This window comes from Diabrotica virgifera, chromosome 6 (genome assembly GCF_917563875.1).
Source record: "Diabrotica virgifera virgifera chromosome 6, PGI_DIABVI_V3a".
Lineage (NCBI taxonomy): Eukaryota > Metazoa > Arthropoda > Insecta > Coleoptera > Chrysomelidae > Diabrotica > Diabrotica virgifera.
This window is the reverse complement of record NC_065448.1, coordinates 158,895,499-158,912,588: the sequence shown is the minus strand read 5'-3', so window position 1 is coordinate 158,912,588 and position 17,090 is coordinate 158,895,499. Positions and strand designations below refer to the sequence as shown.

Here is a 17,090-nt window from a genome sequence, read left to right as displayed (position 1 = left end):
AAAATAAGATCAAATTATTGAGCGCATTTTTAAATTTTCTTAAAAATCTTCCTTTTTCTCCATGTAACTCGAAAATGATAAGAGATGCCAAAAAAAAGATGCCATACAAAAATTAAGGTTTCTTCTAGATAAACATTTTGATTTTATTTTTTATAACAGTATTTCTTATCATTTTCAAGTTACATGGAGAAAAAGGAGATTTTTAAGAAAATTTAAATATGCGCTCTATAATTTGATCTCATTTTTTTCAAAAACCATTCATTTTAAACCCGCTCAACTTTTTGAACATAAAAATAACACTGTAGTAAAATGTATTGTAGAAGGAAGACGATTCATTTAAATTCTTGTGGGTAGGGGGTTAAATATACTTCTCAATTTTTTTCTTAAAATTCGTTAGTCAACAATTTTTTACAGCATATCTCGCTTAGTTTGAATGTAATCGACATTTAATATTTCTTATTTGAAAGGACTTTCTAAGCACAATAAAAGGTATTGGTAACATTATATACATAAAATCGACCGTTTCTCTGTTATTTCAAGTTGAATACACTGCTTTGAGCATGCACCAAAAAACAAACTCTTTTTACCTACCATATCTCTTTTTGTGTTATAACTAGAAGATTGAAGAAGGAACGAATCTCTTTGTTTGTTTATGAGCTACAAAAATGTTTTTTATAATTTTTTTAGTTAGATGCATTGTTTTAAGGTATTCGCAAAAAAACCGTTTGAAAAGGTGTTATATTTCAATGAAAATGGCCAATTTTCAACCACGAATAACTCAGAAAGTATTGAGTTTTCGAAAAAAAATTATAGAACAGTTTTTGCTTAGAATTGGGTTCTCTAGCAACTTCCGTAGTTGTTTAACCAAAAAATTTTTTGCCCCTGAGAAGGGGTGGGAACCGCCCACAAGACAAAAGCACACATCGGCTTAGGGTAGACTTTGAATAAGGAGATATTTTCAGGCTATTAATAAAATTTCATTTAACTTCATGCAGTAGGATAGAATTCGGAGGTACTAACCTGTTCTTGCTCTCATTGACTGCCCTATATATTATTAAAACATAGTTTTTAATTCCAAATAACTTTTCATAATAAGAATATTTAATATTCTGGAATATAAAGGAAATTCATATTTCTGACATATCTCGTATAAAATTGATAAAATTTGATATCTGATGGTTAAGTTTTAGATTTTAGACTATGCAGAGCATTTTATGGAGAATAACTTTTTTTCGTAAAATTGATAGGTAATAAAAAAGTTTTCCACAATATGCTACCTAGCTACGCAGACATATTGTATAAGAGCTTCTGTATAAGAATTTTCTAATTGTAATGTTATATTCGGATTCGGCATAGTCAAAATCAAATAATTATGTAGAAACATATTTGATCAAAGTAAAATGATGAATTCAACGATATTTTTAAAATTATTAATACAAAACAACTGTTATTGTTTAAACAATTAGCGGCAAAATTTGTGAGTAGAACTTTTTACTTTAACATATAAAATAGTCCTGTCGCCAGGGGGGGTACAACGGCCTCCTTTATTCAGATGGACTTACCCAAGTTTTTTTCATGTATTTTGACCCGTAGAATACGAATTTCTTGGGTAACAGTTGATCCGGATGTCGATAAGATTGTTATTGACCAAGAACTTGAGGAATTACATAACCGCGATCTCTCGCAAAACAAAACATTTTTTGGTATTTTTTGGGTCATTCTAAGCAAAACATGTTTCTACAATTTTTTTCGTAGGATGGCTAGTTTTCGAGATAACCGCGGTTGAACTTTCAAAAAATCGAAAAATTGCAATTTTTGAACCCGAATAACTTTTGATTAAAAAATAAAATAGCCAGTCTGCTTACCGCATTTGAAAGTTTAAGTCAAATTATATCGGTTTTAATTATTTGCATTGCTAAAAATTTATTTTTTTATTGTTTAACAAAGCTATAAACACATAGTGTTTCCCGTGCCTTTACATGCATTTTAACGCATGCTACGTAGAAATAGCCTCGATTGCACTAGTACCTATTCTACCTACTCGTTAGATTTTAAATGAGAAATCATAGAAAACATCACTCACGCACTAGGTGTTTGTAGCTTTGTTTAACAATAACACAATAAATTTTTAGCAATGCAAATAATCAAAACCGATATAATTTGACTTGAACTTTCAAAGGCGCTAAGCAGAATTGCTATTTTATTTTTTAATCAAAAGTTATTCGGGTTTAAAAATTGCAGTTTTTCGATTTTTTGAAAGTTCAACCGCGTTTATCTCGAAAACTGAGCATCCTACGGGAAAACTTGTTAGAACATTTATTACTTAGAATGACCCAAAAAATACAAAAAATGTTTTGTTTTGTGAGAAACCTCTGTTATGTAATTCCTCAAGTTCTTGGTCAATAACAATCTTATCGACATCCGGATCAACTGTTACCCAAAAAATTCGTATTCTACGGGTCAAAATACATGAAAAAAACTTGGGTAAGTCCATCTGAATAAAGGAGGCCGTTGTACCCCCCTGGCGACAGGACTAATATATTAAACTAACAAAAAAAAAATTAGAAAAATATAAGCTTGTTTGAATTATTCCGAAACAATGCATGTTTTCGTTATACTCCCTTATAAATGTCCTTTCTGAACTTTAAGTCCTTTTGGAAGCCACTATTTGTTAGGCAGCAGAGCTAATTAACCACGCTTCTCAGCATTTTTTCTCTCTTCCAAACTCTTAGTAGCTGTGCATTCATAATTGGAAATAGACCTCAACCATGACTCTCTGCTATTCTTTATTCTGTGTTTTTTGTGTCCAAATTAGTCGCGTAGGCTTTTTTAGGCAAATTTCTTCTATATTTAGTCTTCCTTTAATGATTCTTTTACTCCATCGGTTATTCCCTGATATAGTAGTTCCATTTTATCTTTGCCCATGTGGCACGATTCATTTTCAAACAAATTAAATCAAAACATAAAGTGAAACGTACGCCGATGTGTGTAGTATATAGTATACAATATACAAAATTTATACAGTGATGAGCACGCTAATAACCGGCAAAATAGCTCAAAAGATAGAAAATATAATACATTGCGAAACAAAAAGAGATGAAACTAGTGGAGGTGGAATCTATCGTTATAAACGTATTAATTAACATTACATTACAGAGTTTCCCTTTAGACGTCTGTGACAGAAGTATTTTATAAAATTCTACTGCCACAGTGACACTTGTCATACTCCTCTGATACGTCTAAAGGTGGGAAACTATGTAATGTAATGTTATTTTAGACGTTTATAACGATAATTTCCACCTCCACTAGTTTCATCTCTTTTTGTTTCGCAATGTATTATGTTCTCCATATTTTGAGCTATTTTGCCGGTTATTAGCGCGCTCATCACTGTATACACATCGACGCTCGTTTCACTTTATGTTTTGACTTAATTTGTTTGAAAATGAATCGTGACGCATGGGAAAAGTTAGAGTGGACGGACAATATTGAAATATATCCCGCAAATCACATTGTAGTTTGATAACTATGTTGCGTGTCTTTCTTTTGTTTTATTTTCTACCTAAGTCTTGATATTATGTATTTCCTTAAAAGTATCACTACTAACTATATTTAGAAGGTTATGCACATTATGCAGTCATGAAAGGATCTGATTAGCTTCCATTTTGTAGGCTTCATCTTCATCGAACTTTTAACATACATAGATATACAGGAGATTCACCACTAACGGGACGGAAGATTTCAGCGAAATGGTAAAATATTTGTAAAAAAATTTAAATTATTAGGATGTAAATTGATAAAAGCTACATTTTAAAATTATTTTGAAATATACAGGGTGTCCCAATAAATGGCGACGTATCAAAGTTATATTTTTTCTTATGGAACACCCTATATTTTAGTGCATTTTTTAATTGTCCGTAAAAAATAAGGTATAGTTTTATAAGGCTTCCCTATACCTATGTACAGAGTGTTCTGAGTTATGTTGACTTTTCTTAAAATTTAAAGTTATTATTCTTATTCTCTTATTTTCAAGTTATTTAAGAAATTATAAAAAAATTACTTTTACATTTAAATAGTTGGATACTGATTGGATGTATTGCATTATTGATTATTACGCATTTATTTACAGAGTGTTCAAAATTTACAGTTTCATTATTGGATTATTCAATATGTCATATTATGCTTATTTTAAATGGAACACCATGTATATTAATAAATAATTATACTAAACAGATTTACCTCTTTCGATGGGTGTAGGGATGTCCTATACCTAGGTCTCATAGTTTTTGCGTAATTTGCAATTATTTAAATTCTTAATCTGTAAATCGATTTTAAAACAAAAGATGTAGGTAGTTAATTAATGTCATTGTATGACATTGTCATTTTATGACAGTACGGTCTGGTAATTATCAAAAATATAAACATCCGTGTATAATATTCAAATTTAATTGTTACTAAAAATGAACAATCACGCTATCTACGAAAGCCACCCAGGTCACCAGGATTGACAAAGATGGATTTTTTAAATGGGGTTATACTAAAAATATTGTATATGCTACACTTGCTACTACTCCAGATGATATGAAATTAAGAATTTCGAACGATTTTGCTTCTATAACACCACCTATGTTAAATAATGTAAGCAAATCATTTGAAGATAAAATCACTTGTATTGCACAAGAAAGCAAACATTTTGAATATCTATTACATAACTGATAATTTTTTACTTATAGTAAGTTGTGGTTCATTTTGTATTATTTATGTACATTTGTTTTAATAAAACTCTCTGTTTCGTTATGTATTCAATTATTTTCAACAGCGAAAAAATTTATTTTACAAATCAGCAACTAAAAGTATACATTTTTATTTACAACTACACTCGTTTATGCTAACTATGCCAAGATGATGGGTTTAAAAATCGAGAGTGGCTCTAAAATAAATAAAATATTTTTACAATCGATTTACCGTTTAAAAAAATTGTAAATTACGCAAAGACTATGACTCCTAGTTATAGAACATCCATATACCATTCGAAAGAGGAACCTGTGTTTAGTATAATAATTTATTAATATACATGCGGTGTTCTATTTAAAATAAGCATCATATAACACATTGAATAATCCAATAATGAAACTGTAAATTTTGAACACCCTGTAAATAAATGGATAATAATCAATCATGGAATACATTAATTATAAGATAATTACCAGACCGTACTGTCATAAAATGACAATGCGATACAATGACATTAATTAACTACACCTTTTGTTGTAAATTACGCAAAAACTATGAGACCTAGGTATAGGACATCCATATACCATTCGAAAGAGGTAAATTTGTTTAGTATAATTATTTACTAATATAGATGGTTTTTCATTTAAAATAAGCATCATATGACATATTGAATAATCCAATAATGGAACTGTAAATTTTGAACACTCTGTCCTGTAAATAAATGTTTAATAATCAATCATGGAATACATTCAACCAGTATCCAATTATTTAGACGTAAAAGTAATTTTTTTATAATTTCTTAAATAACTTATTGAGAATAAGCCTTTTTTTAAAACTCTACATTTTAAGAAATGTCAACATAACTCATAACACTCTGTACATTTGTATACGGAAGTCTTATGAAACTATACCTTTTTCTTGCGGACAATTAAAAAATATAATAGAATATAGGGTATTCCATAAGAATAAATATAACTTTGATACGCCGCCATTTATTGGGACACCCTGTATATTTCAAAATAATTTTAAAATGTAGCTTTTATCAACTTACACATTATTAATTTGAATTTTTTTTTGAAATCTTTTACCATTTCGCTGTAATCTTCCGTCCCGTTAGTGGTGACTCACCCTGTACACATACATTAATCATTGCAAACTACATGACTTCTTTGTCCATTATTTCGTTGGATCTGTATTCATGTTTCTTAATATTAACCAAATATCAGAACATAATCCTCATTTAACTACAAGAAATATTTAACTCTGCAAAAGCAACAATTAATATTAATTTACATAAATAGGTGATTCTGGTCCTCCTGGACTACAAGGGGAGATGGGTTTCATGGGACTTCCAGGTCCTTCAGGACCGCCTGGTTCAATTGGTCTCACAGGAGAACGAGGCGAGAAGGGAGATAAAGGATCTGAAGGAGTGGGAGTAGAAGGACCGATTGGACCAAGGGGTGTGCAAGGTAATAAAGTTCACATTTATGTGTATTGCTATAATTACAAGTTGTAATTGTAGGTCCAATGGGAGTTCCTGGAGTTGGGGTTCCAGGACCAATGGGAGAGAGAGGAGAACCTGGAAGACAAGGTAGGTGCACTACATAATACATTCGACACTGTCTACAGTATAAAACTACACTCGCCGGTACAAAATTCCGCCACTAAATATTTTTGATTAAGTTTAAGAATTTATCACTTTTTTGGTTTTATTCCAGTTTTCATGGTTCTTGGATCAGTTTATAGGTACCCAGTGGCGGATCCAGCATCGTCAAGAGGGGGGCCGATTGGCACAATTTGTATGAAAAATAAATGAATAAATGAATGTTTTTATATTCTCTATATATAACTTGTTTTGAGAGGGGGGCGATTGCCCCCATCGCCCTCTCTTGGATCCGAAACTGTAGGTACCTACCTACATGTTTTCAGATCGCTTTATTATTCTGTAAATAAACAATTTTTGCTTAGATGGCTTTATAGGAGGGTGAATAGAAACGTTGTATTTTCTCCTAACTTTTACAAATTCTGTGGAAAAATTGAGGAGCTTATTTTTTTTTCATAGCCCTTTCGTATTATCCCGGAGGCATCTCTAAGATTTTGTTTTTTGAATTACCCGAATTTACCTATTCTTGTAAGAGCTGCACAATTTTATGTAAATAAAAACACTGACTATTTCATAAAGATGAATATCTTAAATAGAGGTTGGATTGATAAGATTGGAATAGCCCGCATGCAGCACAGATCTCAATTATATCGAGAATCTATGGGATGGATTGAAAATAGCTATTCGCCGTCATCATAGACCTCCAGAAAATTTGGTACAGTTAAAGTTGGCGCTGGTAGAGGAATATCGGGTTATTCCCCAGGCAAGGGTACCACATCTTATTCTTCTTCTTCTTTACGTGCCATCTCCGCGACGAAGGTTGGCAATCATCATTGATATTCTCACCTTTGACACTACAGCCCGAAAGAGTTCAGTTAGGCTGAGGTCTCTACTATTCTTTTTCTCATGATCATCTTTCAGTGCGTCACAGTTTTTCGATTTCTTTCTAACGCATTAAATTGTATGTGACAGAAAAAAGGCACGTCCGTGATTACAGACATTTACAACATTTATTCTAGTTATTCTAGTTGTCGATAGATGGCGCCATAATAAAAAAATCATTTTTTTTAATTAGATAATACTATTACAAATATAATCTGTATAATTTATAAGACTATACAAATCAAAGAAAATACCATTTTATAAATGCAAGAAACACATTCGATTTGTTTTTATTCCAAATTGAAAATAAAATGTGACAACTGTCAGATTTAACTAAAATGTCATGTTAGAATAAATGTCATAAATGTGTATTATCACGGACTTACCCTTTTTCCTATCATTTGTTACGTACTGAAAAATGCTCATGAAAAGGACAATACATAATATTTGTTTCATATTAGTAAATGCACTTCTAGCCTTTTCTATTATAATTCGTTTTTCTTTGGTATAATCGTTTGTTTCACTAATGTTTGTCCCTAAATAGTTATAATTCTGAACTCGTTCTATCGTTTTATTATTTACGTGTAGATTGATGTTTCTAATATTTTTCTTTGATATAACCATGAATTTCGTTTTCTTTATGTTTAGTGATAGTCCAGGGCGGATCTGTTTTGAGATGGACGTTGAGAGGTGACTCTAATTTTTTTGCAGAAATTGCTTGGAGTTAACCCATATAATAATAATTGAGTTATCTTCCCACTCAAAAAGGTCCGGAACATTGTTTAAATAATCAAAATGTCAAAACATGGAGGAAAAATTCTATTTTTGAAGTTATACTTCTTTACGCGCATATGAGGGTGAATTTTAATAGGATTAAAACCTTTGATCCCGGCGCAGTCGCATTACAACTTTGTTCTGATTTTATGTTCAAATGACATGACAAAAATTATCCAATATGGCAGCTGTATCACAGCTGTGGGACTGTGGTTTGGTTATGTATGGTGTATGGTTGTTGCGTTTTAAAATTTGTAGGAAGAGTAACAACAAACGAAAAGTTAGTTAATGGTTATACTGCCTTTTTAAATAGTTTTCATATTATAAAAAACCAATACAGAAGTAAAAACTTCGAGATGTATTCTGGTATAAAATCGTTTATTTAAAACTATAAAATGTCATCGATTGCAGAACGTTTTCGTTCTAAACAGAACATCTTCAGTGCATCCTGCCGAGTATTTTGAAACTAGCACACTGTAAATAGTGTTAACATCATCATATATGGTTTACATAATGTAATATGTTAAAATGTTATGACTACAAGTCGATGTTAATGGTGGATAAAGTGGAACACATGCTAAAAGGGTGCCATGGTTCCCTGCTCGAAGATGCTAGGTACTTGCCAATTCAATGGGCACAGACCAACAAAAAAAAAAAAAAAGGATGCACTGAAGATGTTCTGTTTAGAACGAAAACGTTCTGCAATCGATGACATTTTATAGTTTTAAATAAACGATTTTATACCAGAATACATCTCGAAGTTTTTACTTCTGTATTGGTTTTTTAAACTATTGTATACAGCCAACTATTGGGATTTTCCCATTGATTTTTTTTTTCATATTATATTTTTGGACTTATTAACATAGAAGAGATGATTGTTGCATGTCAATGTGAAAGCCCATCAAACTGTGACTAGTATGAGTGCCGCAAAATTACTGATAAAAAACCTATTAGCTCGAAGGCGTAGAAAACTGTGGATAACAACAATCAACCGGGACGATCTATGATCTCGCTTATTCAAAGCTAAAGAATCTTACACTGGTGTTTTAAAAATAGTAGATCTTTTGTTATGATATTGTCAAATTGTGAAACGTAAAAATATTTATATTTCATTTATTAACATTAATATTAATTTGAAAAATGTGGTTTAAAAGGTTTTTTTTTATAATTTTGTGTCTTTGGATTTGTCTTCCTTGGGCGTAAAATAATAAAACATCTATTTTTATATTTCACTTGTCACCGTGATGTGTAAATATGTATATCTGACACGTTAATAGTATGTGCCTTGATGGTCTTGTTGGTAGAGCATTGGACAAGAGATTGAGAATTCGCGAGGTTGCGGGTTCAATTCCCGGACGATTCATACTTTTTTCGTTTTTTTTTTAATATTTGGCATTGTTAAGTTTTGGTTAAATTTTGGTAATTATTGTTAATTTTTGTATTGTAACTGTTAAGTAGGTATATTTATTTCGTTGAAATTATATTATAATAGAAGTATAACTTCTTACATGCGTACAAAGTACACACACATTCTTTTTTTCTTCGTTTTTTGATTATAACTTTAAAAGTATTCACTTCCAAAAAAAGTTGCACTAAAATAAAAGTTGCGTAATTAAATTTCCTATAATGTAAGATTAGTTAAATTTTTTTTAAATTGTTACCCTTGTTTCAAAATAGCAATAATTGCGAAAAAAACATAAAAAACAAGTATTCGCATTTTACGTTTTTCATCCATTTCTGCTACAATTAGGACCTTCATATTTCACCCAGAAAAACTTCATGGTATGATAAAACAATACTGTAAATTTAGTTAAGATCGGTTTAATACATTTTGCAAAATAAATTTTGCAATCCAGCTTTCGCAAAAAAAATTCATTTTTTCAAAATGTTGCAGGATTGAAAATAAAGCAGATAGCAAGTTAATTTTTTTACAAATAGAAGAATACTGTACCTTTCATTTGCAATTTGCAAAATTAAAATCGGTTAACTACCACGGCGTCAGGAATTTTTTAAAGAAAAAGCTGGATTGCAAAATTTATTTTGCAAAATCTATTAAACCTATCTTAATGAAATTTACAGTATTGTTTTATCATATCATAACATTTTTCTGGATGAAATATGAAGATCCTAAGTGTAGCATAAATGGTTGAAAAACGTAAGATGCGAATACTTGTTTTGTATGGTTTTTTTTGCAATTATTGCTATTTTGCAACAAGGGTGACAACTTTTCAAAATTTTAACTAATCCTATATTGTAGGAAATTTAATTACGCAACTTTTATGTCAGTGCAATTTGTCTTGGAATGGAATACGTATAAAATTTTAATCAAAAAACAAAGAAAAAAATCGAATTTTTCCTTCATTTTTTGACATTTTGATTATTTAAACAATGTTCCGGACCTTTTTGAGTGGGAGGATAACTTAAATATTATTATATGAGTTATTTTCAAGCAATTTCTGCAAAAAAATATGAGTCACCTCTCAACATCCAAATGTACTAATATTTTTACAGATGCGCCCTGGTCTATTACAGACCAAATTCTTCACTCGTTCCAACAACCTTATCTAAAATTCTTTGTAGATCTGTAATAGTTTCTGCTATTAGTATTCTGTCATCGGCGTATCTAATTTCACATATGGGTAGGCCATTTATTTTTATGCCTGCTACTTCATCTTCTAATGCCTTTTTGAATATTTCTTCTGGGTAAGCATTAAACAGTGAGGGCGACAAGACACAGCCTTGTCAAACGCCTCTTTTGATTTTTGTTTTATTGGTGTTTAAATTATTTATTCTTATGACAGCTTCTTGTTCATAATACCATTTTTTATTCTTATATCCCGTGTATCGATGTTCTTTGTTCTTAGTAGTTTTATTAACAGATTATGTTTCACCGTATCGAATGCCGCATCTAGGAAGCAGACATAGATGTCCTGGTTTACATCTAAACATCTCTGTATTAGCACAATTACTGCAAATAATGCTTCTCTGGTTCCTTGAGCATTTCTAAATCCGAACTGAGTTTGTCCAATGGCTTGTTCTAGCTTTTTGTATATTCTACGATGAATAATCTTTAGAAATATCATCTTATCTTTATCATCTTTTCTTTAGAAATCACATCTTATTCATTCGATGCCAAACAGATTGCGAGCAATTACTGCTGCGAGAGGTGGACATATCTGCTATTGAATTGTTTTGTTGTTAATTTTGTTTTGTTTTGTGTTGTTAACCTTTCAGTGCTAACGTGAAGTATTTTGACATAAGTGCTAACGTCCGTCTCTGGGACCGTATGTTTGTACATGCCCTAGTACTGTAAATTTTACAAATTTTTAAAATTTAATTACTTCAAGGGTCTTATTAAATACTTTTTTATTTAAAATAAATGCAGTTTTATTTAAAAATTATATTTATAAACATTTATTTTGATAAAAATAATTCCTTAACAAAAACAAGCAACTATTCTAAAAAGTGAGAAAAAAACCCTAAAATCCAGGGCCCCCGCTACCATATGTGCAAAGTGTGCAATGCACACGGGCGCCATCCTTTAGGGGCGCCAAAACCCACGGTACAAAATTGCAAAAAATTTAAAAAAAAAAACAAAAATTAATTTTAAAATAAAAGTTGAGAAATTAAATAGTATTACGTATAAATAAAAGAAAAACATGAGAAAAACAATACTTCGGCCATATAATAATTAGATGACCTAAATTCCATCTACTTCGCCTTATAATACAAGAAAAAATGAAGGGAAAGAGATGGATTGGTCGAAATTAACTTTCATGGTTGTGAAATATTAGATAAAGGAGACGAAGGTATAATGAATACACACAAAATTTTATTAGTAGGTATATCATCCAGTTACTGCCGATTCCTATATGCAAGACCATGTCGGAAGTTAGGCAATTTAATTTATTTTGTTATGATTTTATTATGTTTGTTTCATTTTGATATTTTAGTGTACAAATAATAGTCCATTTACTCACGGTTTTTGCTGTGAATTTTAAAGAACCGCTTGCATTGACATGAAATACACATTGGCATACATTTAATACACATAGCTAACAAGTCAAAGAAAAAAAGTGATATTGTGCGGATGTGTGCTTTTGCACTGGGGGTGGGTTCCACCTCTTCTCGGGGGTGAAAAACATACGTTAAGCCTGAAATTGGATAAACTGAGTAATTCTAAGGAACTTTGTTTCTATATAATTTTTTCACTAAGTTAATACTTTTCGAGTTATTTGCGAATGAATATGTTCATTTTTTAACAAAAACCCTGTTGCACGGTTTTTCCAAAATAACTCAAAAAGTAAGTATTTTATCGAAAAAAATGCTCTTATCAAAAAAATAGCTTACAAAAAGTTTAAAAAATGGCTGGCATATGAAGTCGGTAAACCCAGTAGAAGCACAGTAGTTGTAGCTAATGAAAAGTAGGTTCTTATTCTTCAAATTCCAAATCGAATATTTCAACGTGAAATAACCAAAAAATGAAGCACTCTTCGGGGAAAACTCATTAAAACTTCTTTATAGCGTTTAAAACAAGCTTCATTTGTTCTTTAAAAAAGTTTCTAGCATCAAAAGTAAGTAAGTTATGCTCAAAATAAAGTTGGTCCCTTTTTTGGCAAAAAGATGTTTTGGACAAAATTTTTTTATCTTGCAATAAATTGCTTTTTTTAAAATAGCTAAAAAATGATTGGTGATTCCACAAATCTCACGAAGTAAAAAATGTAGGTTTTTCTATTCTGAATATTTTGGATTTTTTGTTTTCCTGTAAAACAAAAATTTGTTAAGATATGGCTGTTCAAAATTTGCATACACCCGTGATTAACGACTCGTTCAAGCCCTTTTGACTAGAACAGCCTTTTCTAAAAAAGCACTTTTAACCGATGAAACTTCAGATCATATAAATAATACATAAGTAACTTGTAGTGAAGCGGTAACGATTAATTTCATTTGGGACGCTAATTAGGGGGTGATTTTCACGATTTTTTTTTTATCAAAAAAGGGACCATCATTATTTTTAGCGTAACTTACTTACTTTTGAAGTTATAAACGTAAAAAACCAAAAAAAGAATGTTTCACTTTCACTTTTTATAAGCTTTATTTTTGGTAAGAACATTTTGTTCGATAAAATACTTACTGAACTTACTGAAAAACCTTTATAGAACAAAAGTTGCTTAAATTAGTCATTTTATCGAATTCCTTTTTTGAACATTTCCATATTTTTTACCCCCGAGAAGGGGTGAAACTCACATCCAGGGCAAAAGCACACATCCGCACAATACAGTAGACTCGCGATTATCCGAGTCTCGGTCATCCGAGCCCCTCGGTTAACCGAGGCGAAAGTCAGAACAGGTGAGTTACAATTTTCAACCATGCCGCAACATCGCCGCCTCAAAATCAAAAAGAGGAGCAAAGCTTATGCAAAATCAAATACTTTTTTAAACAGTAACATTATTAAGGTAAATGTTTTTATCTTTTATAGACAGTACTGTATTAATTTTATCATTAAAATATCCACAGTTATGATTATTCACGTGCTTTTCTATCAATATAACCAATGTCAGTGTTAACCGAGTTTTTCCGTATCCGAGGTAGTCACGGTCCCAGTTACCTCGGATAATCACGAGTCTACTGTATCAATTTTTTTAACATGTTAGGTATGTGTATGCCAAATTCCATGTCAATGCAAGCAATTCTTTAAAATTTGGAGGTTTTGCAATATTTTACCGTGAGTGACTGGACTATAAATAGGACTTCTACGGTTCAGTTTTTTGCTTTATTTTAAGCACCTACCTACCTAGTACCTACCTACCTACCTACCTACCTACCTACCTTCAAAAAATAAATAGAAAAACATGATCCAAAATGCCTTAAGGGGCGCCAAAATCCTTTTTTGCACACAGGCGTCAGTTACCCTTACGGGGGCCCTGCTAAAATCTTAATATAAACAAAAAATTTGCTGAGTTATTTGAAATTATCAATTATCCACTTATAATAACCACACTTAAGCAATTCTAATAATACGAAGTAACTTTAAACTTAAAAAAAGTCAATATTTTTCTGAACATTCCACAGATATACCCTTTATGGGTTCTAAGCACATAAATTTATTCCACGAGTAACAACTGTACTTTTTTTTCGACTATTCGTAGTTCATTTCTATTTCTAAAAAGTAAAAAAATAATATTTTATTCACTAAAAATACAACGCTAAAAGTTACAATCCTTACCTTTAGTACAGCCGCAAAAGCTAACATCCGTCTCTGAGACCGAAATCTTGTGTAACGAACGAACTATAGTACGTTCAACAATATTTTATTACTAACAACGGTTAGGTAAAATATGAAGCTATTGAATGACCTAGCCCGAATATCGGAATAGATCGTTAATTATCGGTATGAATAGGTTAGCTCCGTCTATGAGACCATGCGTTAGCACTGAAAGGTTAATATTAGCGCGTTTAATAATTTTAATTAAATAAACCTTCAAAGCAGTGTTTTTATTAACAGCTCTTACAAGAAAAGAGATATTCGGATAATTCAAAAAACAAAATCTTAGGGATGCCTCCGAGATTAAGGCCACAGAATTTTTTAAAGTTAGGAGAAGATACAACGCTTCCATTCACCCACGTATAATGTCATCTCTTAAAAAAAATTGTTACCGGAATAATAACAAACGATGTCAATACATATACAGTAGAACGTCGATAATCCGGACGTCAACAATCCGGACCGTCAATAATCCGGATTTGTATCTAGCAAAAATATCTGATTCTTTTAAAATAAATTAAGAACTTCGTTGCGAAAAACGAACCTCTACCGCAGTTCAAAAATATTTTACACATTTTTTTAAAAGCCCAAATAGTGTCTGATGTTTTTACTGTACACAGGGTGCTATTATAAATTAATTACAATACAGTGTTTAAACATAAAAAAATTGTTTTGATTAATTTCACCTCTAGACACTTTACTGTACAAGAGAAAATATAAAATTTTAAAACGTTTGTTGTACTTTAATGTGGATACTTTTTTTTGAGGTAATTTCGTCAATCCGGAAAATTTGATAATCCGGATGGGGTCCGGTCCCAATTATTCCGGATTATTGACGTTCTACTGTACCTACAAACTGATGCAACAATCTTGAAAATCTGAGTACAAAAAATAATAAAGTTATAAATTGTCAAACTTATCAAAAAATTTTAGTGGCGGAATTTTGTGCAGGGTAGTGTATATACAGTGCGTCCATAAAGTAAGGCATAAATTCATTATTTCGTAAACCGGCGACTTTAAGGAAAAATCCCGAAACAGGTCGATTTTTATTTTTAAATTACAATTTTTTGGCATATAATATATCATACTAGTGACGTCATCCATCTGGGCTTGATAACGTAATCGATTATTTTTTTAAATGAGAATAGGGGTCATGTAATAGCTCATTTGAAAGGGTATTCAATTCTCTATTCACTAATATAAACATTAACATAATTATTTATACAGGGTGTTCAAAAACCATTTTTTAAATTAAATATTAACTGAGAAAAAAGAAGAATGCATGTAATTTATTTAATTCAAAATACGTTTTACTGTTGTCAAAAAACAGGAAAAACATGTTAATTTGACAAATAAATATTGCTTTTCACTTAAATTCAATGTTAAAGCTGCCACCCACCACCCACCTGCCTCTTGGCAATTTGAACATTTTGTTTAAGCGAAAATCAATGTTTACTTTTTAAATAAAACATTTTTATGTTTTCTGATATCAGTAAAATTTATTTAGAATTAAACAAATTACATACATTTATCTTTTTGAGTCAATTACTTAATATAATTTAAAAAAAATTGGACACCTGGTATAAATAATTATATTAATGTCTATATTGGTGAATAGAGAATTAAATACCCTTTCAAATGAGCTCACATGACCCCTATTCTCATTAAAAAAAATCATCGATTACGTCATCAAGCCCAGATGGATGACGTCACTAGTATGATATATAGGATACGTAAATCTGTAAAATAGTTATACTCTATTCTATACGATGGAAATTTTCTTTTACATTTCTTTTGGCGATGTTTATATCTTCTTCTGATGTGACTTATTTTTTTATTAATATAACTAATATATTAATTTGATACTTAGGTACTCCAGGACTAAGAGGAGCTCCTGGCGCACAAGGTCCTCCAGGCTATTGCGAGTTCTGCAATAACTATAACGCTGCTGCTCAAAACTATCAAGCCTATATGGCTAGTAGGGGCAACAACAAAGGCCCGTAAATCACCTGTTTGTGTTCAACAAAAAGTAGTAATTTTAAAGTAGTAATATTAAATAAGATTTAAGTTTAAGTACATATGTATATGAATTATATCTTGTAATATATTTTTTTGTAGATATATATTTTTATTTATACAAAGAAAGACAATTTAAACAAATGGTACTTGAACTTAAAAAATATAATTTTCAGATCGTAGCCTTACAAGAAACCAAGCAACTAGGGCAATATAATCAGGAAATAGAAGATTACTTATTCTTTAATAGCCGAAGAAATAATATAAATTCTAGGTACAGGCTTTTTAATGCATAAGAAATTTAGAGTGTTTATTAAATTCAGATCGATATCATATAGACTTGGTGTTCTTAGAGTAGAAAAGGAATAATTCCAAAAAATTTCATTTGTAAATATAGACGCGCCTTCGTAAGAAAAAGAAATAGAGGTAAAGGAAGAGTTTTATAACGTACTGGACCAAGTAGGTATATGAAAGCATCCCCACGTGTGATCTCAAAATAGTGTAGCGGTTATTTACTGTGTAATTACTTCTAATTACAATAAAACCAGCGGTTCGTAATTTATATACGACTTTATTTTTATTTATACAAGTTTACTTTACAAACTTTAGCTTAAGACTAACTCTATTTACAAATATGTCCTATTTATATATGCGATACAGATATTCCAGAAATATCTATATATCTCCAGCTATGTCCATGTGACCGCTTGCACGTCATCGGCGCTGCATCGGCGTATCTCGAAACATCGATAGTGTTCTGTCTGTGCTAAGACGGGAGCTGGTATACGAGGGTAGGTCAATAATTATTTTGTTACACTG

General features: G+C 30.9%; 1 protein-coding gene across 6 annotated transcripts in view; it reads left to right on the top strand.

The window, feature by feature from the left end:
- Positions 1-16,374, top strand: part of LOC114335747 (collagen alpha-3(IX) chain-like) — a 408,590-nt gene extending 392,216 nt beyond the window's left edge. For all 6 annotated transcript variants that reach the window (XM_050653325.1, XM_050653322.1, XM_050653324.1 and 3 more), the window contains 3 exons: positions 6,033-6,200; positions 6,254-6,322; positions 16,126-16,374. In XM_050653325.1, coding sequence (XP_050509282.1) covers positions 6,033-6,200; positions 6,254-6,322; positions 16,126-16,259 — 371 coding nt within the window. In that variant the 3' untranslated portion in view covers positions 16,260-16,374. The remainder of the gene's footprint in view (positions 1-6,032; positions 6,201-6,253; positions 6,323-16,125) is intronic.
- The last annotated feature ends 716 nt before the right edge of the window (positions 16,375-17,090 follow it).